Raw genomic sequence first — 26093 nt, 5'->3', positions numbered from 1 at the left:
AGTTATTTGCCTCAGCAAATAATTAAGTCAGGAAAAGAAGTTACATTCAGATGCAAATTTTATCAAAGAAAAGCCTGTTTTAATGACCTAAAATAAAGCTATTCTGAGAAATCACCTTTAAAAGTGCAACTGATTTTTTTTAAAGATTGAAGCCTCATTTTTGTTCACTTTCAGATATCTCACTAACAATCAATTGAATTTTCTTCAGATTATCCATATTTAAAAAAATAAATCATCTGCTGAGCCAAGAAGAATGAGTAGTTTAAGTCCCAAATTCAATTTTAAGGAAGCTATATGCAGCTGAATATAGGTATTTAAAATAAAAAACCATCACTTAAACTTAACTTTAGAGATTTTACCATAATACTATAAACATCTCCTTAACTGATCATTTATTTATAATAATCTATTTAAATATTGGTTTCTAAAAGCATAGGTAGAACTGGGCATAAAATTGATACCTTATTTTCTTGCATGTATCACACCCCCAAACAAGACATGCACCCTGTTTTTGGGAAGGCATAATGAAGAAAAAAGTTTTTTTTCCAAAATTATGGTTTCATAGAGTAAGGACAGAGCCTAATCTTTAGCTGGCTCACGCACCCTTTACTGCTTCACTAAATCTATAACCCTAAGTATAGCTGAACTCCATGGGTGGATCTGTGATTTTGAAAAGAGCTCTATCTCCAGGATTGCAAAATAGTACCATAAATTGCCATGAGAAAGGTTAGCTTTATTAGTGGAACATAAAGACTATTAAAAAGAAGAGATGAACATTAACACTTGTGGTGTAAAGAACAATGAGCCATTAAGTCAACTGACTCTTTCAGCTTCCTGAAGTAAAAAGGTGAGTAAATATATAGTATGTGAGTAAATATGGTATTTTCCTGAGGAAGAAAATGAACAGAAAAGTTAATTTTCATTGGTATTTTTAGTGAAAAAAATGGATTTCTCATTTATAATTATTGAAGAAAAATAAATATTTTCCCCCAAAATATACCAAGCATTTATAGGAGAGATTTTCCAATCAAAAGAATTGAAAAATAGAATGGTTTGACTTCCCTACACACAAAAGTGTATTTCTGTTCGAATATAAACACACTATTATACTTGATTCCTGCATGCTCACTTATTTGCTATAATAAAGATTTTGGTTGCATAAGTAAGATTCTTATATTAATCATAAAGTCAGGTCATGGTCCTAATGAGTTTAATGGGAGGCTTGCCATTGCCTTCCGAGGCAGCTATAGCTTTCATGGTTATAAGAGGTAATTTCAATCATCTTAGCTGAATTTAGGCAAGAAAATTTCACCTAACTCCTGCATCCAGCCTATAACTTCTACTTGAGATACAGCATTACTAGATACCCATTCAAAGACATCCAATTTAATGACATCTATTGGTGGAGATGTTCCCTCAATGGGACATGTCAGGTAAATTGTCTCAATGATTAATTACCCTTACTGTTACTTGTTAACAACTGCTGTTAAAAACTTATGCCCGCCTTCCTGTCTGAATTTATTTGGCCTCCACTTCCAACTGCTCAATCTTGTTATGCCCATTTGCTAGAATAAAGTTCCATCTATTCCCAGAATTTTTTCCCTTACAGGTTATTGGGGAGTGCAATCAGTTCACCTTTTAAGCATTTCTTTGACAAGCTGCATAGTGCTAGGACTGTATGTCTCTTACTATAATACAGGTTTTCCAGACTTAATATTAAAATTTGGGGTTTTTTTCAAGTTTTCTAATTTTTCAGAATTGTTTTCAGTGTTGACACCAGAACAAGACAGTGTCCCAGTCATGAATTTATCAGCATACAGAGGTAATGCAACCTACTTCTACTTGTAATTCTACTGCTTATACATCCAATACTTCCATATTCTTCATAGATAGAGAGCACAGTGACAGCTCATGATCAGCTGATTACCCACCATGACCACAGGTCTTTTTCAAGGTTACTGGTTTACAGAATACAGTACAATTACAATTTACACGGGGGTTATGTTCCCAGATCAGCGCGTATAGTTGAAATTGCGTATAGCTGAAATTGCCGGGCTCGGTGCCAAGCAGCCACCGGGCCCGGACAAGACAGCCAGCTGAGCGTGAGCCCCCCAGCCATGCAGGCACATGCAGGCAATACCACGCGGTGCCGCGCAGCACCGGACTACGCGCCGTTTCCCAGCTGGCACCTGGAGGCCAGCCCCAGCAGCTGAGTGCGTAAAGCCGAATTCACGTAAGTTAAATACGCATAAATTGTGACTGTACTGTACTGTTCCTCAGTATAAGTGTGACCTAAATTCATTTTATTTGTGGATGGCTGTATTAAAATGCCTGCTTTTCAAGTTTACAGTAGGATTCTGTATAATGGACCAATCCTCCTCACTTTATATTTTGACTAATTCTTGTCATCTGCAAACAATTACAATACAATAAATTACAATAAATTGTCTGTCACATAACTGATAAAAATATTGACTAATATCACAGAAACAACAAACCTCACTGGGACTACACTAAAAAGTTCTTACAGGAGGATGATTCCCCACTTAAAACTACTTTTGAGTTCTTTCAGCCAGTTTTTTAATCCACTGAAGATGTGCAGAGCTGTGGTTCTGGTCCCTGTTTAACTCATTGAGCCAGATCCTCAGCTGGTATAAACCTTTATGGTATTGCAAATGCATCACCAGCATCCAAGTACATATCTTTAGCACCACTCTGATTGAAATACAGTAATAGCCATTCTAGAGTCCATATTGCCCAGAAACAACCTTTACAATTTGTTCTATTCCATGGGGTTGGCAACGTTTTTGGGCAGTGTCAGAAGGGGCCTGATCCTTGTTGTAGCAGCACAGCCCCAGCCCCTTCCCCACCATCCACCCAAACGCACATGTGCTCACCAGGGAGCCCAGGATGCTTGCAGCAGGCAGCAGGAAGGCTGCAAGCAGCTAACCTGGGGTCCGTGGAGCCCTGGCCTGGCGCATTGCTGGCAGCAGGTGCACACGCACCTCAAGGCAGAGGGTGAGGAAGGAGCCAGAGCTGCACTGCCACAACAAAGATTGGGCCTCTTGCCAATGGCCCCCCTCGCCATCCACCCCAAGGCACATGTGCCAAGCAAAATGCCTTTGGATGCCACACTCTGGCATACAACCCCTGTTGTAGTCCATTCTCTAAATCTCTTTTATCACCTGTATCTTTTACATGTTTATCTCCTTGGAATGAGCAAAGATATTCATGATGTCAGACATATAATTTTACTTTAATAACAAATACAAAAATCTAGATGTTTAATAAGTCAATTTCACTGTACCAGTTACTTTACAATTCAATATATTTTTTTATAAAATCCAATGTACATTATCTTAACTCTATTTAAATATTAATATAAACATAGCTTTCAATAGGATTCAGGTTTGGAGTGACACAGTCATTGGTTAATATATAATTCATTTTGTTATCCCTGCTATTTGGTAATTTGTCTTGCTTAGATCTGGAAACATTCTTCAGTATACAACTTGTTATCCCATCAAAGCAAAAATAAAACACAATATCATTACAATTTTATCTCCTATACAGATCAAATCCTTTGCTAGACTGTCCAGTTTGGAGATGATGGATCATCTCCTATATCACAGTTCATCATCATCAGATAAGGCATCAAGATAATCTGTATCAACATATAACAGAAATCCAGAAAACAGACTGTCTGCCCAAGTGGGATCTGCAAAGAGACCATTTTGGTCAGTGTAGAAGATTTCAAGCCATACTTCGTCTTCTGGCTGAAGATATATCACCGTGGATCCAGAAGCTACATCATGGTTTCCTGTGTTAGCGTCAAACGTCTTTATCCGGTACTTCCCATTATGAACCAACCCAATTGCAAGATGCTTATTTGCTAAGGTAATATCATAAGAGAAATAATAGATACCAGGGATGGCACATACAAACTTCCCTGTGGAAGGACTATAATGCTCACCCTCATTGAAAAGCACTTTATTGAATACAATTGGTAATCTTTCCTGTGGATAGCTTGTGGTGATGCCAACAGAAAAGGCTGATTTCAGCACTATCCTTCCACACTTACAGACCCCTGGTGCACCTGGTTCTCCTCGGTCTCCTTTATTTCCCTTAGGTCCAGCTGGTCCAACTGGACCTACATCGCCTTTGGCACCAACCAATCCTGTAGGTCCTTTTTTACCAATCTCTCCTTGATCTCCTTTCTCTCCAGTTGCTCCTAGAGGCCCAGTCTTGCCTCTAAAACCTTCAAAAACATTTTAAGGTAGTTAATGATCACATAGACAATTTCTTTGTTGGTTGGTAAAGCAAATGATTGTGTGGGCTAAACACCAAATATACAATGTGAAATTTCAGGAGGTCTTAAAACACCATATATTTAGAGTGGAATTCAATGTTAAAATCATGGCCACAGATTTAAAGATGCATAAAATTAATCACATACCAAATAGGGTGAAATGCGTTCTTTATACTAAAGAGTACATCCTGCTATTTTTTTTAATGCAAATCTTCCACAGATGCAAATGGAAGTTCTGTGTGTAGAACAATGACTGGAAATAGCTATAACAACTTCAAAATCCCATTAGCAAATATTTTGGTAGTATTGAAGCAATGTTGTAACTGTAATGGTCTAGGAAATATGCAAGAGGCAAGGATTTTTGTGGGTGATATCTTTAATTGGACCAACTGACTTGTTGAGATAGACTAAGATAAGCTTTCAGATACCACAGTACCTTTCTTTGGGTACTTTCTCAAGATTTGAACAAAGGTACTGCCATGCTGAAGAGCTCGTGTAAGTCTATCTCAACCATGCAATTAGTGCAATAAAACATATCATCCACATTCTTGCCATTAGTAAATGTTGTGACTTCTGATGGAATAGACACTTTTTACTGGTAATTCTTTAAATCTGCCAGATACAAAACAGCGTAAGCATTTGAAACTAGGTATTAAAAATAAATAAAATCTCTGTTAAATCTGATCTGTTAAAGTATGCTTGTCTTATATCTCTGTGACATATTACTATAATTGCTGCATATGTTGGATGTCCCTAAAGCAAGTGATAATTTTAAGTAAAACATCAGTGGCAAAATTCAGGTGAGATTTTTTTACACCAAAGAAACAGTAGTGCTAGAAGTGGCCAGAAGTGCAATAAGTGCAATAATAAGAAATATTTTATCCTATAAAATGTTGATATGTCCTTTGGCTGATTAGGGATATTTCAGGCACAAACACAATAGGAAAGTTTCAGAAAAGGATGTTTCTATAAGGAGGGACAAACTGTACACAGTTTCAGTCTCGTGACTGCAAAACATTATTTTTACACACTTGATCTAGTGTCCTATTTCTGACCACTCTTGGCTTCTGTTATGTATTGTCTAACGTGTTCACCGTTGCAAATATATAATCACACAAATAACTATATACAGGTGAATGACTCCCAAACTGCCCTGACACATGCCAAGATTTGGAAATAGTCAGGTCAGACTTATAGAACCCCAAACTGTGTGCTGCTGAGATAACATGAGGAAAAATTATTAATATGGCTTTAAAATTAATATAGTTCAGAATAACCAACAGAATAATGCACTAATAATAACTGAATAGTTATTTTAGTGTATTTAGATTTCTTTAAAGTTTAGCCTTAATCCTGAATTTTTTATGTTTGTAATGTTAGTTTGGGAAGAATTACAAGTTCCCTTCACTGTTTTTTTACCCTTAGGTCACTCATAGTTATGAAACTTTAACCTAGTAATAATAATAATGAGGTTTGTGATGATGATGATGTGGATCACAATGAGCTTATGCAAATGTTCAGGTTAGCTGAAATAAATGGCATTCAACCCAGTGAGCCAAAAAAACCTTTACATTTCTATGGCCATTGTCTTTTACTCCTGATCTTTTGTTCTTTTTAGTTCCAAACATCATTACAATATTTTACATTCACACAGAACTCTTCATGCCAAAGTATTTCATATATAGGGCACATCTACACATTGCCCTGTGGTGACATAGTGATGCGCTACATCACATGCATCTACACCTGATCACCAGCTACATTGCTGTAGTGGCACGCTCCCTGGTACAGTGCACCGCTATGGCGATGTAATGGTGAAATCTAACCATGTGCCGTGCGCCCGGCACAGTAGGCACCTGTACTATGTCGTGCTTTAGTACTTCCAAAAGGAAGTACTTTTAGAAGTACTAAAGTTTGGTGCCATAGCAATGTCGCCACATGGTGACGTGTAGATATGCCCATACAGTCATTCCACAGATGACTGAAATATAGACATCATTGTGTTGAAAGATTATTGTTGTTTAACATGTGTGCATATTTTACACAAGTGCCATTACACACTTATTGTTCTTTAATTTTAAGGTAATTTTTATCAAATATATGTGCATTATTTTTTTATCCACTGCGTAATAGCACAAATGAAAAATAATATTATTTCTTACATACCACACCCCCCATGTAAGACATGCACCTTGTTTTTAGGAAGGCAGAATGAAGAAAAACAATTTTCCCAGAGTTATTGAAAAAAGACATGAGTCAGATAAAGATTAGGCTCTGTCCCCACTTCAATTCAGCTGTGAAAGAGTTAAAAGAGTGGCTGCTGCTGAAGACTAGACTTTGCCACTTCCTCCATGTGGTCACTAGCAAGAGAGAAGGAAAGAAGCAGGAGCCATTTTACAGCATCTCCATATTCCTATTCTGAGCAGAAAATCAGCTTTCCCACTTCGGATGTGCACCCCAATATGGGAGGGATGGTGTTTGGGGAAGAGGTCTATGCAGTACATGAAAAAACATGGTAATTATTTGACTATTGCTGACATGTGTTCTGGTTTTCCATTATATTTTTGCTAGTATTTTATACTCAGTGAGGTACTACTGTACATAACAAAAGAAAATACAATGAGGAGGTCCCATGCTATTGCTTTATTTCATTAGGTTACAAGAATAGTCAATACCTGCATTCCCTTTTTCACCCTTTTCTCCCTTCCTGCCATCTCTACCATCTCTTCCTGGAAGACCAATACGTCCATGAGGCCCTGGTAATCCATTAGCTCCGGGGGGACCTGCAGGGCCTGGCAAGCCAGGTATGCTACATATGTATCTGGTGTAGGAATTTTCGCCTTTGAACTGGTTGTGAAGAGGTTGTCCACTTGTATAGATAGCAAAACTTGTGAAATAAAGCAATGCAAACATCTTTGGTTCTGGGAAAAAAAATACATACGTAGAGACCATCAATACATTCCTTTTCATTCAAGCCGTTAAATTGTTTTGATTTAGACAATAGGTGTGTGTGCTTGTGGTGGGGGAGGGGCTGCACTTTTAAAACATGAAATGGGTTTTCTAATGTAAAGTGGCACATTAAACTAGGGTTTCTGCAGTGGCCTATAAGTTTCTAAAGAATTTAATGTCTGATCTTCACTAGAAACTTTTGCCAGTAGAGTGATGTTGCTTAGTGGAGTGATTTTTTGCAGTATTTTTATAGTGGTACCCCTCTGACTGTAGATGCAATTATAATGACAATATGCAATTATAATGGCAGTTATGACAGTTATAATACAGTCCTTTTCTGTGTATAGTTTATTTTGTTATGGGATCCTGTGTTTATGCTACTGTCCAAATAACTGTTTTGCTGGTGTAAGCTGTGTCTTTACTAGGGGTATTATTATACCTTTTCTACAGTGATCCAGAGATGGCTGTCAAAAACAAGCTCCACCCACATACTGCTGCTCCATATATACTGTAACTCAGAAAAAAATGCCTTTTGTTTGCTGTCACGGCAGTGATCGGTACATCCAACACCACTCACAGGAGCATAGTTGAGACACAGATCTAGAGTGTATCTTTGGGCTCTCTCCAAAAAGTGACCACACATTTTTTGGTAGGTGCATGTGCAGAGAGGGAGAAAGCAGATGGAGCTTCTTTCTTGGCAATTGTTTTAGGTTGCTGTACAGGAAGTAGAAACATATTAATAAAAAGAGCTTTGTGACAATAGCTATACTGGCAAACGTTTGTATTGTAGAAAAAGTCAAAGCTTTAATTTAATTTTCAGGTTTTCAGGACTTCAGAGAAAACCTTTGAATCTTAAAGGATCATAGGAAAGTAGGGCTGGAAAGGACCTCACAAGGCCATGTGTAAAGTGCTCCATCTGGGGAGGAAAAATCCACAACAAACTTATAGGCTCGGTGGTTCTACTCTAGCTAGCACGACATCTGAAAGGGACTTGGGGGTCATAATTGACCGTAAAATGAATATGAGCTACCAGTGTGATGCTACAGTTAGCAGAGCAAACCATATGCTGGCATGCATCAACTGATGCATCTCAAGCAGAACTAAGGAAGTGATTCTCCCGCTCTACTCAGCATTGGTGAGGCCACAGCTGGAGTACTGCACCCAGTTCAGGGTACCTCACTTCAAGAAGGATGTGAAGAAACTTGAGAGAGTCCAGAGAAGAGCCAGTTTTATGATTAGAGGCGTGAAGAGCAAGCCATATGAGGAAAGGCTGATGGATATGGGCATTGACGACACATAGGGGAGGCACGGGAGGGCATGTGCCCCCCCTGAGATTGGTTCTCAAAAGTGAGGGTGCCAGCAGAAGCACCAGTGTGACCCCCCTGCACCAAGAGAAGTGCCGTCAATGATTTCACTGCTGGCAGATCTGGGCTTGGTGATCGGTCACTGGGGCATCCTTCCCCCCCACCTGTCCCCCGGTTGATGATTGGCTGCTGGGGGTTGCCTGGTGGGACAGGAGTGGCTGTAAAGAGAGATGTGAAGGCCGCATAACAGGGTGCCCCAAAATTCTGCCTGATATCCTTCCCAAGGTGAAGGCTGGAGTAACAGGCATGATAGTCTAAGGACAGGAACCCAAACTGGAGTTGGCACTGAAGGACCTGCTGCAGTGGTTTAAGGTGTTGGGCACTGCGGCTGCAATGCCCAAGGTTCTGGATTCTAACCTCAAAGGAGAAGAAGCCTGGGAGCAGCTTGGACCCAGAGACAGACAGAGAGAGAAAGTGGAGACCCCAAGACTAATGGCCATCAGATTCATCCCACCCTCTGCTTTTCAAACTGTTGACAGCAAAACTCGTGTCACTTGTATGTGTTAAGGCAGATTTGGATGAAAACAGATGAAATGATAGCCTGTAACAGGGGGCCTTCCTGGTGCTGGCTAGATCTCCACCTGCCCACTTGTTTCTGAGCCAGCTGCCCACTCCTCTTTTGCTCAGAGAGAAACAGCTCACAAAAGGGACAGAAAGGCTGCAGACAGAGGCTTATATGCAGTTTCTATGTCCCTCCCTTAGAGCACTGTGATTGGAAGGGGGCTCAGGGAAAGATCACAGTCACTGGCCAGCTACAGGTGTCAGTCTTTCCCCCCCTGCTCTCCCCCCCTCTTCTCAGTTTCTGTTCCCCTGAAAGACTGCCTTCCAAATCTCTGAATCTTTTTCAGAATCTTTTCTGAATCAATTTGGAGCCAAATCTTCTCCAAATTGAATCGGTGACTGAAGCTTCGCACACCCCTACTTCCTATGTTATTATGTTAATTGCCAACCTATTTTTTTTTTTTTGCTGAAGCTTGAGGTTGTTGTTTTTAGTCCTATTCCCTATGGCCACAGAGAAAAACCCACCCCTTGTTTTCTCTTCTCCATACTAAATAACTAGTTCTTTCAGCCTTACCTCATAAGTCTTGCTTCCTAGGCCCCTAGCTATTTTTGTTGCTTTGTGCTGGACTCTTTCCAATCTGTTCACATCCTTCTTGAAGTGTGGGGCCCAAAACTGGATGCAAGACTCCAGTTGAGCCCTCACTAGTGCTGAATAGAGTGAAAGAATCACTTCCTTTCATTTGCAAGTTGACACTGCTGTTAATACAACCCACTATGCCATTAGTTTTTTTCCCCAACAAGAGCACACCATTGGCTTATATTTGGATTATTGTCTGTAACCCGTATGTTAGCACTAGGATGAAATGTTCTCTCACTGAGTCTACAGAAATAATATCTGTAAGATACCTATAACTGCAATTTTACAAAAAGACTTTTTACTATAATAACAGCACAGTTAACTATATTAGTGAGACCACTTAGGTAGAATCAGGGTTAAGCCTGAAGCTTGAAAAGACTGCTAATATTCTTTTTTTCCTATCTGGTTTTGATTATAGTTCAAATTGATTTACTTGCTTTTTAAGGAATATTATATTGTACTGATTGTCTGTATTCAAGGTTAGGAAGATGTTTTCCCCATTTATTTTTTGATTTTATAATTTACTGTGTGCCAACAGAAGAAACAATTTAACAGCCACCTGCTGCCAACAACTTGCAGTACCTTAGGTATAATGTTGTCCTAAATTAGTGTCACACCTCGCAATCATGGGTGAACTGTGATTCTGCAAATTGAGTTGTGTTTCTCTCTTTGATTCTCCAGATCATTAGAGTGTTTGTGTGTTTCTGTTGTTGAAACTATCCATCCTTCAGTGCCAATTTACTGGCTGTAACAAAGTCAGATTCCACCTGTTTCTGGGGAAAAAAAAGAAAATGTAATAAAGGAAACAAAGAAATCTACTTGCGAAATACTGTTTAAATGCTATTTATGACCTTTTGGCAATAAAACATACTCTGGCAAGCAGTACATAGAGTCAGGCTGTTTTCCTGGTAGAAATCTGTATTTTACATACCTGCCTCCATAGGTGTCTTGAGTGTCCTATTGTCATACAAACTGATCACCTATTGACTGGCATGAAAATCAAAGACATTGGAGTCACCCACAGCTTACAGTTTACAAACATGGACTTTTCAGTTCCCCAGAGAGGAAAGGATTTTACTGGGTCATCAAACACAAATTTTAGTAAGGGTATTTCCCCCCCCAAATATATGATAAAATGTAGTGTTGATAAAGTGGGGCTTTGTGTACTGGCTTGCTAATCTAGTGAGGAGGGCTTTTAATTAGGTTTCCAAGGAGATGGAGACAAAACATCAGAGTTAAGTAAAGAGCCAGGGCACTCAGATATATACTTAGTAGAGAGAGGCAATAGTGGTAGTCCTAGCAGTGGGAGCACCAGGGAGACAATAGGACAATCAGTTAGATACCTGAAATGTTTATATACTAATGCAAGAAACATTGGAAATAAACAGGAAGAACTGGAGGTCCTAGAAATGATGAGATAATTGGGATTACAGAGACATGGTGGGATAGTTCACATAACTGGGGTACTGTTGTGGATAGGTATTACTTCCTAAGTTCAGGAAGGACAGTCAGGGGAATAAAGGAGAAATTGCCCTCTATAAAAAGGAGAGGCACATGTGTTCTGAGGTGCAATGAGCTGGGAAATAGCTCTGTTTAAAGACTCTGGGTAAAGATCATAGGGGAGACCAGCAGGGAGAATGTTACAGTGGCCATCTACTATGGATCAGAAAATGAGGAGGAAGAAATGGAAAAAGCTTGTTTTAAACAACTGATGGAAGGTCCCAAATTGCAGGACCTGTAAAGTCATGGGGGACTTTACTTATTGGGACATCTGCTGAGAGCCAAACAGTAGTGCACAGGCAATCCAGCAAATTCTTAGAGTGTGTTGGGGATAACTTTTTGGAGAGATTAACTAGGAGGGAAGGTTTCCTTGATCTGGTGCTCACAAACAGGGATGGATCTGGTTGACAATATGAAGGCAAAATATAACTTGGGTGACAGTGACCATGAAATGATTGAGTTCAAGATACTAAGGAAAGGAGGAGAGAAACAGAATAAAGACACTGGACTTCAAGGCTAAGGACAGACACTACACATAAACTGGTTTAAGTGATCAGAAACCTGTAACAGAACAGATGTTCAGTGCACACAAATCAGTTTGAAAATGGCTGAAACAAGTTTGAGATAAACCTGGTTGAATGTAGTATCAGATTTAACTGATTTGGCTCAAAGGTTTATGCAATGTCTGTCCCAGACCCCATGCTGGTTTAAGATAAATCAGATTCCCCCAGCATCCCGGCATGCTCTCTGGGCTGGGCGGGGCTCTTTGCTTCACACCAGAGCTAGCCCCTGTTCTCTGTTCCCTGGCTGCAGCTCTGGCAGAGACTTGTAGGCACAGCAACATCTGCCTGGTTTCCCTCTGCTTTCCCCCTCTCCTCCCCTCCCCACTCCCTGCTAATCAGGGATCCCCTATCTCCTCTGCCTTACACAGACATCTCAGTATTAGCTAGCAGACCACATGCTGGCAACGCTCCATGTTCTGGCAGACCGAAGTGTCACCTTATGACTTTTTGGAGCTAATCAAAGCTCAGCTGTTAATGTCCCTCTATTCCTTCTTTGTTTAAAAAAGAGTTTGAACTAATGAGAAAAGCTATTTGTTTTCTGATGAGGTGATAAATGCTGATAACAGAGCTGATAAATGCTCTGTAATCATTCAAGGAGGGGGAGGAACCCCTCCCTAATCCTGCCAGGGTTTGGCCATGTTCCCCTCAGCTCAGCCCTATGGAAGGGAAGGGAGGGCTGCTCTACTGCCCCTCAGCTGTTAGGCTGAGCCACTGCAGGGAAGTGCCTGCATTTCTTGGGTGTCTTACAGTTACAAAGTGATTTAGCCTAGCCAGATTAGACTAACCTGCAAAGACTGATTCAATTCAGGCTCAGGCTTTTTGACTGGTCCCTAGCCCAAAAAAGCAGACTTTAATAAACTCAGGGAACTGGTGGGCAGGATTCTCTGGGAAGCAATTCTGATACGAAAAGGAGACCTGGCTATACTTTAAGAAGTGCATATTAAGAGCACAGGAGTAGGCATGTGATGGAAGAAAGGGAAATAAAATAGAAAACAGGCCTGGCTATACATCAGTCTCTTCAAAAACAACACTACAAAAAAATAGATGCTTGGTCATATTACTAGATTATTTTATTTGGAAGCAATACCCAAGTTAATATTCAGTAATGTTGCCTAGCCAGTAACTCCCCAGTCTGTATTTGTACATGCAAATATTCTGTCCCAAGTGAAGGACCTAGCATTTTTCCTTGTTGAATATTATCCAAATGACTTTGAATCATGTTTTTCCAGTTTTTCTAGATCATTCTGGAACCTATCTCTACTCTCCGGATTACAGACTGGATGTAACCAGCCAGGAAGAATAGGAGGCTGCAAATTGAAGGGAGCAGCAAAAATGGTGTGCACATACCTCGCACCTGTTTACCTCAAGAGTCTGGGAATGTGCAGAAGGGAGTAAGGCAGCTCCACCACTGCCAACCTGATGCTTAGGGGCTCTGTCTGGTGCCATCCCTCACCAAGTCCCAGGCACAATACAAAGGAGGGTGGCAAAATTTCATTTGCTTGTAGCAGCAAAAATCTTTCCACCACTCCTGCCAGACTCCCACCCAACTTGGTGTCATCTGCAAATTTGCTAAGTGTGCACTCGATCCCATCATCCAGATCTTTAATGAAGATATTAATACCAGACCCAGGACAGACCTCAGGGAAACCCCACTTGATACCTCCTCCCACCTAGACATTGAGCCATTGAGTATGATAATGCAACCGGTTATGTATCCACCTTACAGCACTTTTATCTAGTCTGTATTTCCTTAGTTTGTTCAGGAGGATGTGGTGGGAGGTGGTGTCAAAAGCTTTGCAAAAGTCAAGATATATCATATCCACTGATCTGCCCCCATTCACAAAGCCTGTCACCATGCATGTCACAGAAGGAAATCAGAATGGTCAGGCATGACTCTCTCCCTGTGAATCCATGCTGGCTGCTCCTGATCAGTTTGTTCTCCTCTAGGTGTTTCACAATGGATTCCTTAAGGACCTGCTCCATGATTTGTCCAGGTATCAAGGTCAAACTGACAGGTCTGTAATTCCCCATATTCATCTTCTTTCCTTTCTTAAAGATAAGCACTTTTTTTTCCCTTTCTCAATCATCCAGGACCTCACCCAACCTCCACAAGCTCCCAGAGAGGATAGCTAATGGCACTGAAATTACCTCTGCCAATTCTTTCTTTACCCAAAGGTGCATCTCATCTGGCCCTGTTTACCTGAAACATCTAGCTTTTCTAAGTAATCCGTAACCTGTCCTGACACTACTTTAAGTTGTTGGACTCCTCTATCTTTGCTGCCAAATGCACTTTCCACATACAGAACGAAAGCAAGCTGTAACAAGGAGGAGACATGGCTCAGGGAAGTTTAACATAGAATGGTATTAGAAAGCATTACAGAATGAGATATGAGCCTCTTGGAATGAACATGTGTGTGATGTGCATAAATAGTTGGCTAGTATGCATGTAAACTACAGCCCTCTCTGATGGACAGAGGCAAGATGATTAACTGTGCCTCTGTCCCTATGAAGCTTAACAGGTATCCATTTATAGCTGGGTTGTCTAGGGGGAGCCTTTAGTACAAGCCCACTGGAAGGTTTCCAACTCATACCTCTAAAGCTGTAGCAGGAGGCCTTAGCTATTTTGTCACCAAGCCCCCAAAATTAGGTGGTGTGATGTTTGAACCTCCTTAGCCTCCAGACCAGCATGCTCTGAGCATGAATCACACACTATAGGAATTGGAGTAGGAATAGGAATCACACACTAATAGGAGCATGAATCACACCCCTCCTAAAATGTGGTGCAAATGATTTATTTTTAAAACACCCCTGCCGGAGGAAGTGCAAGTGTCTATCTATTATATAATACTCTACTCATTATATCCCTCACCCAGCAAAGGAAAATTAAAGTTCAATGCACTCCACAGCATAGAGGGTTTTAAACCTACATTTCTTACCTCCCAAGTGAGTGCCCTGAACACCAACCTACAGGTAGATTGTATGGGGCAACATTTCCCCTCCTGCTGAAGGTGTGCTACAGGGCAGTAAGGAGTGAAATATCCACAGGGCCAGAATGAGAGGGAAGCACAGCCTAGTGGTTCAAGCAAGTCCTGAACTCTGGTCTTTACTTTCAGGGTTTTTCACCCAGAGGCTGGTAAATGCTTAAGTAGCAAAAGGAACAATAAACAGAAGTGACTACTCTTTTCCCCAGGTCAGGTGAAGGCTCTCTGCAACCTTGACTCAAGCACCTATGTTTCAGAGCAGGGTGGAGAATCAGACAGATCCCTAACATCATTCCTTGGCTAGCTCTAGCAAGCCCCTTTGGATCAAACATCAGAGTGGCATATAGCTCTCTCCTTACATTATAAAGGTGATATCATGATCAATTCTGGATTTTTTTATTCCATTCCATGGCATGGCTGCTCAGAAGTCAGTCATTGCAGCATCTAACATGGAGACACGAGGCCGCATCTACGAGACATTGGCTGCATAGTTGTTACTGTGCGGTCATTTAGTACTTGCATAGCCAAGTAACTGGCATTACTATGCAATAGCATCCCCTCACGACTTCCTGGTGACGCTGACTGTGAAGTCACGGTTCTCACCGTGCGATGCTACTGTGCAATAGTAATGAGCTACTGCATAGCAGTAACCAGCTATGGTGCCTTAAGCATCTCATATAGACACAGCCATCTACATCTTTTATTGGGTCTAGCTCACAGTTTAAGTGATCAAGGCTTATAATTATGGAAGGAATGCCTTATGGTTGGGTTATTTGATCACAGCTGTTTTCCTGGCAAGATGAAAGTAATTATTAAATCAGCAAGAAACTGAGTTCCACTTAGTTTCTGACATCTAGTATCTCTGTTCAAAGGTGTGTTTATTTGTCAGTCAATTAAATTAGAAAAAGATGTTTTTTGTCTGACCTAAGTAATTTCTCTTCCATTAAGGGGAAAAAAAACATCAGGGGGTTGACTGTTCCCTTATATTTTGGAAGAAGCTCTCAGTGTTAATAATATTGGGAGATACATATCCACAATTACAGATAATATTCTTGTGAGGGGCAAGGATTTCTTAGGGTGATATCTTTTATTGGACCAACTGTACACAGTAACTGTATGTACAATTAGTCCAATAAAAGGTATCACCCTAAGAAATCCTTGCCTCTCACATAATTTCTGGATAATCACAATTAAAACATCAATCTTACACGATGATAATATTCTTCTAAAGTCAACAAGAAGCATTTCAATATATGCTGTGCTTGTTATGTTAAGGTTCTAAAGCCAGTTTCACTATGTGGAGCTAGAGGCAAGAACAAGCATCCACTCCAGCACACAGTGCTCTGAAATAAATTAGGCACATTTTCATCAGACCTGAAGCACAATGGTTTTTGGCACATCTTTTGCAACTGAAAGGGGCAGATTCATGTTTTCCATCACCATTAATATCCCGGTAGCATCATCATAGTTGGATTGGTGTACAAGGCCAGGAGATCATCAGATTCTTGCAACATTATAAACATATAAAAAAACTGTCCTGGCCCTAAAATTGTGTTACAAGCTATTAAAATTACAGAGTTGGCCTTAAAAATACTCTTTGGATCATACTCCTGCTCCACTACCCTAGCAATGCAGTAGATTTTCACTTAGGGGCTGAAACGTTAGACTGTTTCCATTAGCGCCAATTAACTTAGCATCAAGCCCTTAGAAATCGCATTATATACTGCACTGTCCATTTACTTGGCATATCTTATTCCAGCAAATTCCCCTAATGTCAGTCAGTATGGCAGATAATGTCTTCCTCCCTTTTCCAGTTGCTGAGATCAATGCTAAAATGCACTTATTTACGACTGTTTTAAAACAACAATTTCCATAAGAGATTTCCTCATAGTCCCTAGTGTTAAAAACCAGGACATATTAGTCACAGGTTATCCTGGCTGTATTGCTATTTTTGCTTTTCCTGGCCTGTTTCACATTCGCTTCCAAAATACACATTCATGCTTGAGGAAGAAAAAGACTTCACAGCCTTCTCTTGTTTCTTCTGTGTGTAGAAAAACACAGATGATAAGTATTACCATCCATGGCCTGATGTAATCTGAAGTCGTGCCTATGAAGTTGAACAAGGCTCAATTTGACAATGCTATTGAAGTTTCTGAGATGCCTCAGAAACTTTGAGTGTTAATTAAATAAACAGTCCAATCAGTGCAGTATTCTTCCAGTTATTTATTTTTATACTGATTCAAACACAGGTCTTGATTATGGAATGTTTCCATGTATTTTACACTGTCCATAAATTTTCAATATGCCACAGGAGTTATGCATGAGCAACTCAGACCTGCATTACAGAATATGTTGGAGCAGACACTGGAGGCTTGATCAAGATATATAAGTTCTGTATCTGGCCAGCATCAAAGACTCACGTGCTTTATTTTTGGTACACAGAGAGGGACATATAATATGGGTCAGTAGCTTACAGAAGATTTTCAATTTCTTTTCTTTCTATTTGCATAGGAAGGGGAGGGATGATCTGAAACTTTTTAAGATTGAACTTTAGTTTTCTTACCCCAGAATGATGCATAACCCCAAGGTAATCTACCACTGCAAGCAATGGATAGGGACATTAGCTGAATGTTTCAGCACATCATTACTGGCAATCCCTTGCAGTTGAGAAGAATGTGGAGAAGTTTGAAAGAGTCCAGAGAAGAGCCACTCTTATGGTTTGAGGCCTGAAGAGCAAGCCGTACAAGAAAAGGCTGATAGATATGGGACCATTCAGCCTAGAAAAGAGAAGACTTCATGGGGATTTGGTGACAGCTTACAAATATGTCAGGGGAGAGCATCAGGGGCTAGGTGAACAACTATTCACCAAAGCACCCCAGGGGAAAACCAGGAGCAATGGTCACAAACTCCTAGAAGAAGGTTTCAGACTCTATATAAGGAAAAACTTCTTCACAGTTTGTGTGACCAGACCTTGGAATAGATGGGGGTGGTGCAGGCACCTACCCTGGAGATCTTCAAAAGGAGACTGGACATACACCTTGCTGCGGTTATTTGACCCCAGGAGTCTTTTCTGCCCAGAGGAGGGGAGCTGGACCTGATGATCTCACAAGGTCCCTTCCAGCCCTAAACATCTGTGAATATGATTGTCTGCCATAATTGTTTTATCTGTGGGTCTGAAGATGGATGTCAGGGCCTATTTGGGATCAAGAGACTCTGTTGCAGCTCAGGTACATATTTCTGTGAGGAGCAGGTGGCTCTGGATTCTTGGTTCAGTCTGCAACACACTGTTTCTGCCGCTCCCATTTTTCCATCTTTTGTTGTCATTGTAAGGTTTCAAAGCACTGAGATCCTTGCAGCAGACTCTTTCTCCATTTGGGGCGGTCCTGGGCTACAGTCTCCTATGAGTTGATGTAGAAGTTGCATTTTTTCAAGTTGGTCTTGAGGAAATCTTTGAAGCACTTTCTCTGCTCTCCCCTTGAGCATATTCCTTGACTGAACTGGGAGAATAAAACTTGCTTTGGGGTTCTGGAGTTGGATATCTGAATGATGTGGCCGGCCCAACAAAGTTGATGTTGGATGATCATTGCCTCAATGCTCATGGTGTTTGCTTGCAAGATGATGCTTATGTTGGTGCGTCTGTCTAACCACTGGATTCAAAGGACCTTCTGCAGGCAGTGTTGGTGATACTTCCCAAGTGACTTGGTGTCTCGTGTATGCTCTCTATGTCTCAGCTCCATACAGTAAGGTGGGGATCATGACTGCGTGATAAACCAGGAGCTTGGTTTCAGATCCAATGTTGTGATCTTTGAACACCCATTTCCTCAGGCATCCAAAGGCTGCACTTGCACTTTTGAGGCTATGCTGGATTTCTTTGTCGATGTCAGCCTTCTGTGAAAGATGGCTTCCCAGATATGGGAAATACTCAACATTCTCCAGAGTCTCACTGTGAATCTGAATTATAGGAGTTGGGGTCTGCTCATTAAGAGCTTGTTGTTGGAGGACCTTAGTCTTCTAAATGTTGAGCGTCAGTCCCATTTTCTTTTATGTCTTGGTAAAGACATCAACAACTGCCTGAAGATCTGTTCTTAGTGAACACACATTACAGCATCATCAGTGTCCTGGAGCTCAATGACTGAGGTTGGGATGGTCTTCGTTTTGGCTCAGAGTCGACTGAGATTAAACAGATTACCAACCATTTGGTAGTTTAGCTCCACTCCAGCTGGAAGCTTGTTGGGAGTCAGATATAACATGATGGAATACTGAGAAGAGTGCTGCAGCAATGATGCACCCTTGCTTAATTTCCATCTTAACTTCAAAGGGACTTGTGATAGATGTGTTATGGAAAATCACCACTTGCATACTGTCATGGAGCAGGCAAAGAATGGTGATGAATTTTTGTGGGCATTCATACTTCAGAAGGATCCTCCACAGTGTTTCTTGGTTGACAGTCAAATTTTTTTTGTCATCAAAGAAGGCCATGTAGAGGGGCATGAATGTCACATGCCTCTTGAGGCTTGGGGGGGTGCAGTGGTGGTGGTGGTGGTGGTGGCGGCAAGGACATGGTGGTGGTGAGTGGGGAGCTTCTGCAGGTGGCCGCAATGGTATTGGCAGTGGGGATGGGCCAAGTGGGGAGCTCCTGCAGGCGGTTGCAGTGATGTCGGCGGCAAGGGGGTGGTGGTGACTGCCAACTGGCGATTGGTGACCACCCACAGATGCCACTGGCAGCATCAGCAGTGGTCAGTGGGAGTCGGAAACCGCCCTCAAATGCCACTGGTGGTGTCGGCAGCGAGGGATGGGGTAGAGAGCAGCAACTGCCAGCAGGCAATGTCGGCAATGGCCAATCTCAGGGGATGCACATGCACCTGCATGCACCCCCTACACGTTGCCAATGTAGAGGGGTTTAGGTTGTTACTGACATTTTTCCTGCAGCTGGTGAGCAGTGAAGATCATGTTAGTTGTGCCTCTTGATGCCCTAAACCTACACTGAGATTCCAGGAAGAGCTCTTCAGCAAGTGGAAGGAGACAGTTCAGGAGGGTTCTCACAAAGATCTTTCCTGTGGTGGACAGCAAGGTGATCCCTCTGTAATTTCCCATCAGACTTGTCTCCTTTCTTGAAGATTGTCATGATGATAATAGCATCCCTGAGGTCATCTGGGATTTCCTCATCAGTCCAGATCCTTAAGAAGGGGGCATGGAGCTGCAATGTGAGCTCCTCTCTCCCCTGCTTGAAGATTTCGGTGGGGATTCCAATAGCTCCACAATAACACAGTTAACAGCTGACAATACAGGGATTAAAATCAAGACCACTCTTCCCAGGAATTCAGTGTGTTTGGTGTTTTGGGGAGTCAAGGCAAAGCTCATTTTCTTTTCAGTCTTGGCTTCAAACCTTTCCTGGACCTAACAAGTCCTATTGTTTAACAAACATTTTGCTAAAAGCTGCCTTACAGGCTGTTCTGGGTGTATGTAAGTGAGGCATTCTGACTATGTTGGCCTGGACAGCACACATATATTTGTAATATTTGGGCTGGCAGATGTCTACAACTATTTTACTGCTAACACATACATAATTGAAAAGGAAAAAGAAATCAAACCATGGCAGACGGCATTGTGCACTTGTGCTTTTGTTCCTGATAGAAAGCTGAGAAACTCAGACAGTCACTCATAGTTTGCAGGGAGAGGTGTCTTGCAAATTCCAAGTTTTATGAAAAGAACGGTCAGTATCTAACTTTTGAAAACTTAGCATACAGTCTGCCTGACCAAATATAATACTTTTATCATAGGCATGAAGCAATAGAATGGTGGGGGGTGGGGCTCAAATTGCAAAATACAGTTAGGGAAAAGGGGAGGGAAGATGCAGGGGACTAGAGATAGAGGACAGGAAGTATAAAATGGCAGATCCTGAAAGACAATGGAAGATATAGGATAGCAAAACCAAAGGCCAGAACTTTACCTTAGAAGGAGCAGAAATAACATTCATACATTCCATACCCACTGGGGGCTGATTCTCCTCCACGTTGTATCTTGTGCTATGTAAAGAATGTGTAAAATGCTACCATCATAATTCTATTTTCTATGCGTAGGTGTAAATGGTGCATGTGGGAAGAAGCTGGGGATTTCCCTGCTGTGTCTATCAGAATTTATCCTGCTTTCCAGATATTACTCAACTAGGCTCTCAATCCTGGGGAAGGGATACACCCAAGTCCTCTAAAGGGGATTTTTCTCCCACTGGCAAATAATTCTGTTTTTGAAGCTGTGCAAATGAGATCACTCAGGCACTATATATGTGCTAAAAATATTCTTGAAAAGCAAACTTCTGATTAGAGCTAAGTTCCTGTGTAGTTGCAATAAACATTGAATGGGATGCAAACTGATACTGATTAAAACCGTTAAGCATTCAACTAAGGGTTAAACTATGGAGAATATTAACCCATGAGCAATTTGTTGTATGGTAGAAAAGGCCAGTGCTTTGCCTACTTCATCTGCCATGTGGCAGCTGCTGAAGGGTGCACTCTGGAGACTAGACAGTAAATGAATATCACCTACAAATGAAGGGAAGTGATTCAAACTTCAGGAAAGATATGGAGAGATAGGAAGGAGTCCAGTAGAAAGCAATAAAAATGATTAGAAGCTGAGAAACATGCTTATGAGGAAAGGCTGAAAAAACTAGGATTGTTTAGTCTGGAAAGAGAATATTGAGGGGGGATTTGATAGCAGTCTTCAAATACCTGAAGGACAACTGTAAAGAGGATAGACTTTTCTCTAGGGCTAGGGACAGACATTACACACAAACCAATTTAAGTGATCAGAAACTGGTTTAAACCTGTAACAGAACAGATGTTCAGTACACATAAACTGGTTTGAAAATGGCTGGAACCGGTTTCAGATAAACCTAGTTGATTACAGTATCTGACTTAACTGATTTGGCTCAAACTGGTTTATGCAACGTTTGTCCCAGACCCCTTGCTGGTTTAAGATAAACCCCAGCATCTTGGCATGCTCTCTGGGCTGGGTGAGGCTCTCGGCTCCACACCAGAGCTGGGCCCTCCCCTGTGTTCCCTGGCAGCAGCTCTGGCACAGACTTGCAGGCACAGCAATGTCTGGTTTCCTCTTGCTTTCCCCCTTCCCTCCCACTCCCTGCTAAGCAGGGATCCCCTGTCCTCTCTGCTTTAAACAAATACCTAAGCATTAGCTAACAGACCACATGCTGGCTACAGTCCCTGCTGTGGCAGACAGCAGTGTTGGCTTAGGGCTTTTTGGAGCTATTCAAAGCTCAGCTGGTAGTGTCCCTTTATTTCTTCTTTGTTTAAGAAGAGTTTGAACTAATGAGAGAGGCTGTTTGTTTTCTGGTGGGTGATAAATGCCAATAACAAATCTGATAAATGCTCTGTAATCATTCAAGGGAGGGGGAGGGAACCCCTCTCTCATCCTGCCAGGGCCTGGCCATGTCCCCTTCAGCTCAGCAAAGGGAGGGCTGCTCTAGCACACCCCCACACCCCTCCTGGGTTCTAGGCTGAGCCACTGCTAGCATGTGCATTTCTGGGATGTCTGAGCAGTTACAAAGTGATTCAGCCTAGCCAGGTTAGACTGACCTGCAAAGATTGAATCAATTCAGGCTCAGGCTTTTTGAATGTCTATCCCTAGTCTAGAGCTATCGGGGTCTAGGAGCAATGGCCTCAAACTGCAATGCAGGGAAGTTAGGTTGGATGCTAGGAAAAAAACATTCTGACTATGAGGATGAAACTGGTACCTAGAGAAGTTGTGGAAACTCCATCCCTGGAATTTCTAAGAGCAGGCCTCAGACACTTGGCTGGGATGGTTTAGTCAGGGATGATCCTGGCTTGAGCCAGGGGGCTGGGCTAGATGACTACCTACCATCCCTTCCAGCCCTACTTTCTTATGATCCTATGAAAGCTACAAACACAGAAGATAAGCCTTTCGTGAAAAAGGAATAATTGATGTGGGTTTCAATTCAATTTAATTTATTAAGAATTCTGGCTGAAAGCTGTGCTCCCAAAAACAACGTAACAGACATACAACCATAATATAAATTTGAACAAAAATAACAGAAGCACAAACATAATAATAAAATAGGGCCAACCATTATAAAAGAATTATTCCTACTCCTAGAATTAACATAATCAAGTACAAATATGGTAATAAATCAGATCATGAATCTATAAAGATGTTGTGCATAGGTCCAAAATGAATACAGTAAAAAGAAATACAGTGATAAAGTTTATTGGTCACATCAACAGTAAAAGATGTTTAGCTCTGATCACTTCAGCCTTGTAAGCAAAAATTGCAAGACAGTTTACTAAATATAGATCTGTTTGCTGGAGGAGCCATATTAATTTCTCTCTATTTGAGAAGTATGAAAATTTCTGCAAGAATGGTGATAAATACTTTCTCCGTATGTTGTTATATACAGGACATTGTAAGACATAATGACTAGTGTCTTCCAAAACTCCTAGACAGGCTGGGCAACATCTTTTAGACCTTGGAACAAAAAGTCTACATCCAGCTAAAACAACTGTGGGCATCTGTTCTGCCTGGCAATATCTCAAAACCTCTGGAAAACCTGGATCTTTTCTAAGGGGGAGAAGAGTCTTTCATTGTCTTTGACAGTGCCCCACCCTAAAAGGTGCAGGAGAGAAAAGCTAGCCGGGGAGATTGAAGAGAAGGGGGATTATTGATGTCTTCTATATAGCACAATTTGAGCAAGTGAGATGGTAGAAAAGGCAGGATTTTCATAGATTTCATAGACATTAGGGTTGGAAGGGATCTCTCAAGATCATCGGGTCCAGCCCCCTGTCCAAAGGGTAGGCAGCCAGCATTTTAAACCAGACTCCTGCCAGTCTAATAATAATATTAGTTAAAATGGAATCTAATCTCATCTCTAATTTCAAGAAGGAATCGGGAGTTGAAGGAAGAAGACCCAGAAGAGCCCTGAAAAACTTATTCTAAGGTATGTCTACATCATTACTGGCGGCATAGCCCCATACTTCAGCACCATACAGGATCTGAGACTTTTTATGGTAATATGGGGGTTTGGTCTGATCATCCTGCTGTGGTCTCATAACATTTCTTTATAGCTACTGCCATTTGGGCTGCCTTAGTTTTAATTAACTGAATATGGTGTTTCCATGATGGGAAGCTGTAAACATCACACCCAAGTATCTATATATTTTAACAACTTTGAGTTTGATTCTCCCCATGTTCCATGGTATTCCATCAAACAGCCTCCCAAAAACTTTATTTTGGATTTATCATAATTTATCTTTAAGTTATTTTATCCACAAAGATGCTCAAAAGTAGTAATTGCTCTCTGTAATCCGAAGGGGGTTTCTGGACAGTATGACAGTGTCATCTGCATACATTAAAAAGGATTGGGGTTGCTAGTAATTTTGGGGGATGAAAATGAGCATCCTGCGTGTTTCTAATAATGTCATTCATATAAAGGTTAAATAGCAAGGGGGCCAACATACATCCTTGTCTAACCCCTTTTTGTGTCTGAAATTTCTGTGTAAGTTTGCCCCTCAGGCCCCACCTAACTTGCGCCCATGTATCTTTATGATATTCTATCAGCAGATGCAAAGGAGAAGTGTCAGTCCCATAATTTAACAATTTCTCCCAAAATATACTTCTATCTATACTGTCAAAAGCTTTTGACAGATCAACAACTGCAGCATACAATGCTGATTTACACACTTGTGTATCTTTATGTCTCAAAAACTGAAGCATAAATATGTTATCAATAGTGGAATATCCATTTCTAAAGGTCTGATGTTCATATATTTTCTCCTTTTACCGATGCTGTGAGGTAAAAGTGATGCCCAAAGATTTTAGCTGAGATGTCTATTAAACTTATGAGGCAATAAGATTCTGACTTATCTTTTAGACCTTTCTTGAAAATAGGTATGATGGTACTCCCTTTCCAGGAATGTGGGATTTGGCCCAGCTCAATTATAGAGTTATACCATTTTTCCAAGACCAGAGTCCACCATTTGATTTTATCAATATAAACTTCCGCTGGTATTCTCTTTGGGCCTGGGGTTTTATTCTTCTGTTGTACTTTGAGGAGATGTTTTATTTGATCCTTTGTTACCTGATACTTCGCTGTATCAGTAACAGGTATATTATCCCATTGATTACTATTTATTTGTTCCATGAAAGAAGTAAACTGATTGGAAAAATATTCTACCCAACTTTCTGCAGTAATGTTATTTTAGATGTTATAATTATAGTTAGCCTTTCCCTTTGACACAAGTAGCCAAAAGTTTTTACTATCTTTGATGATAATTGTCGACCTCAATTTGTCCTATTGCTGGTTGTAATATTCTTTTTTCTTATCCTGGAGGAGTAGTTTATAAGCTTTCCATAACTTTCAAAACTCACTCTGAAAAGTTGTTCCAGTGTGCCCAGTTTTCCTTAACTCCTTGGCTTTCCTATTTAATATTCTTTTCCATTCTACACATTCTTTATCGAACCAGGAAGCACCTTGTTCTTTAAATATCTGTATGGGGTGGAATATTACAGGTACCAAGAGGAGTGAGTAGAAAAGATCTTTAATTTGCTGGAAATGCTCTAAAATCTCCTCTGGTATTTGGGCTACTATTACCAAATTTCTTAAAATAACGATGAAGATTTAGCTTTCACTTACTACTGGTTAAGCAGCTACCACAGGGAAACTGATAACCTGCAAAGCTCAACCTCTTAGACCTCACAGGAATTAGTTCATATATCTTGAGAGAAAGGGCCTCAAGAATCAATAAATCAAACGCAGACCCATATTGAAAAAGAGAATTCAATATGGGTCTAGGAACCAGAAACTGTCATGCGTTTCTGTTATGGGTTTTATCTTGGCCTTGGGGATCAGGGTTCAGAAGGTAAGGGTAACCATTACTGGAAGTCCAGAAGTCAGAGTTGAAGATCACAATGCCAGGTGTCTGCTTGAGCCTGAGATATCACACCGAGGGCTGAGATGGGTCCATGGTTGAGGCCAAGCTAGAAGTCAGAAGCTAGAGAGTTCAGAACACACCACAAGCAAGAAGAAAGCTCTGGGGTCCAAGGCAAGAGTACAAGGCAGGAGCAATACAAGAGTCAGAGAAAGGCACAAAGATCAAATGCTGGAGCAGGGCAAGAGGCAGAGCAAGAGGCTTCAAAGCAGAGGACCCAGGAGACAGGCAAGACAAGAGTGAGACAGGGCGGTCCTAAACAGCAAGTCTACAAACACTGTAGTCACGGCAAGACCCCGGGGAAGTGTGTGTGCCTTTGGGGGGGGGGGGGGGG

At 41.1% G+C, this 26093-nt stretch overlaps 1 protein-coding gene across 6 annotated transcripts in view; it reads right to left on the bottom strand.

Annotated features, from left to right (window-relative positions):
* Window positions 1–3235: 3235 nt before the first annotated feature.
* Window positions 3236–26093, bottom strand: part of C1QTNF7 (C1q and tumor necrosis factor related protein 7) — a 103830-nt gene continuing 80972 nt past the window's right edge. For 4 of the 6 annotated variants that reach the window (XM_019526582.1, XM_019526583.1, XM_019526584.1 and 1 more), the window contains exons 2-4: window positions 10343–10533; window positions 6985–7230; window positions 3236–4258 (exon numbers count right to left, since the gene is read on the bottom strand). In XM_019526582.1, the coding sequence (XP_019382127.1) occupies window positions 3627–4258; window positions 6985–7222 (870 nt within the window). In that variant the 5' untranslated portion in view covers window positions 7223–7230; window positions 10343–10533 and the 3' untranslated portion in view covers window positions 3236–3626. The remainder of the gene's footprint in view (window positions 4259–6984; window positions 7231–10342; window positions 10534–26093) is intronic. The other 2 variants (XM_019526586.1, XM_019526588.1) reach the window with 1 other exon arrangement.

Source organism: Gavialis gangeticus, unplaced genomic scaffold, assembly GCF_001723915.1.
Source record: "Gavialis gangeticus isolate Ggan-Ray unplaced genomic scaffold, GavGan_comp1, whole genome shotgun sequence".
Lineage (NCBI taxonomy): Eukaryota > Metazoa > Chordata > Crocodylia > Gavialidae > Gavialis > Gavialis gangeticus.
The sequence above is the reverse complement of the archived record's forward strand: the minus strand, read 5'-3'. Positions and strand labels throughout refer to the sequence as shown.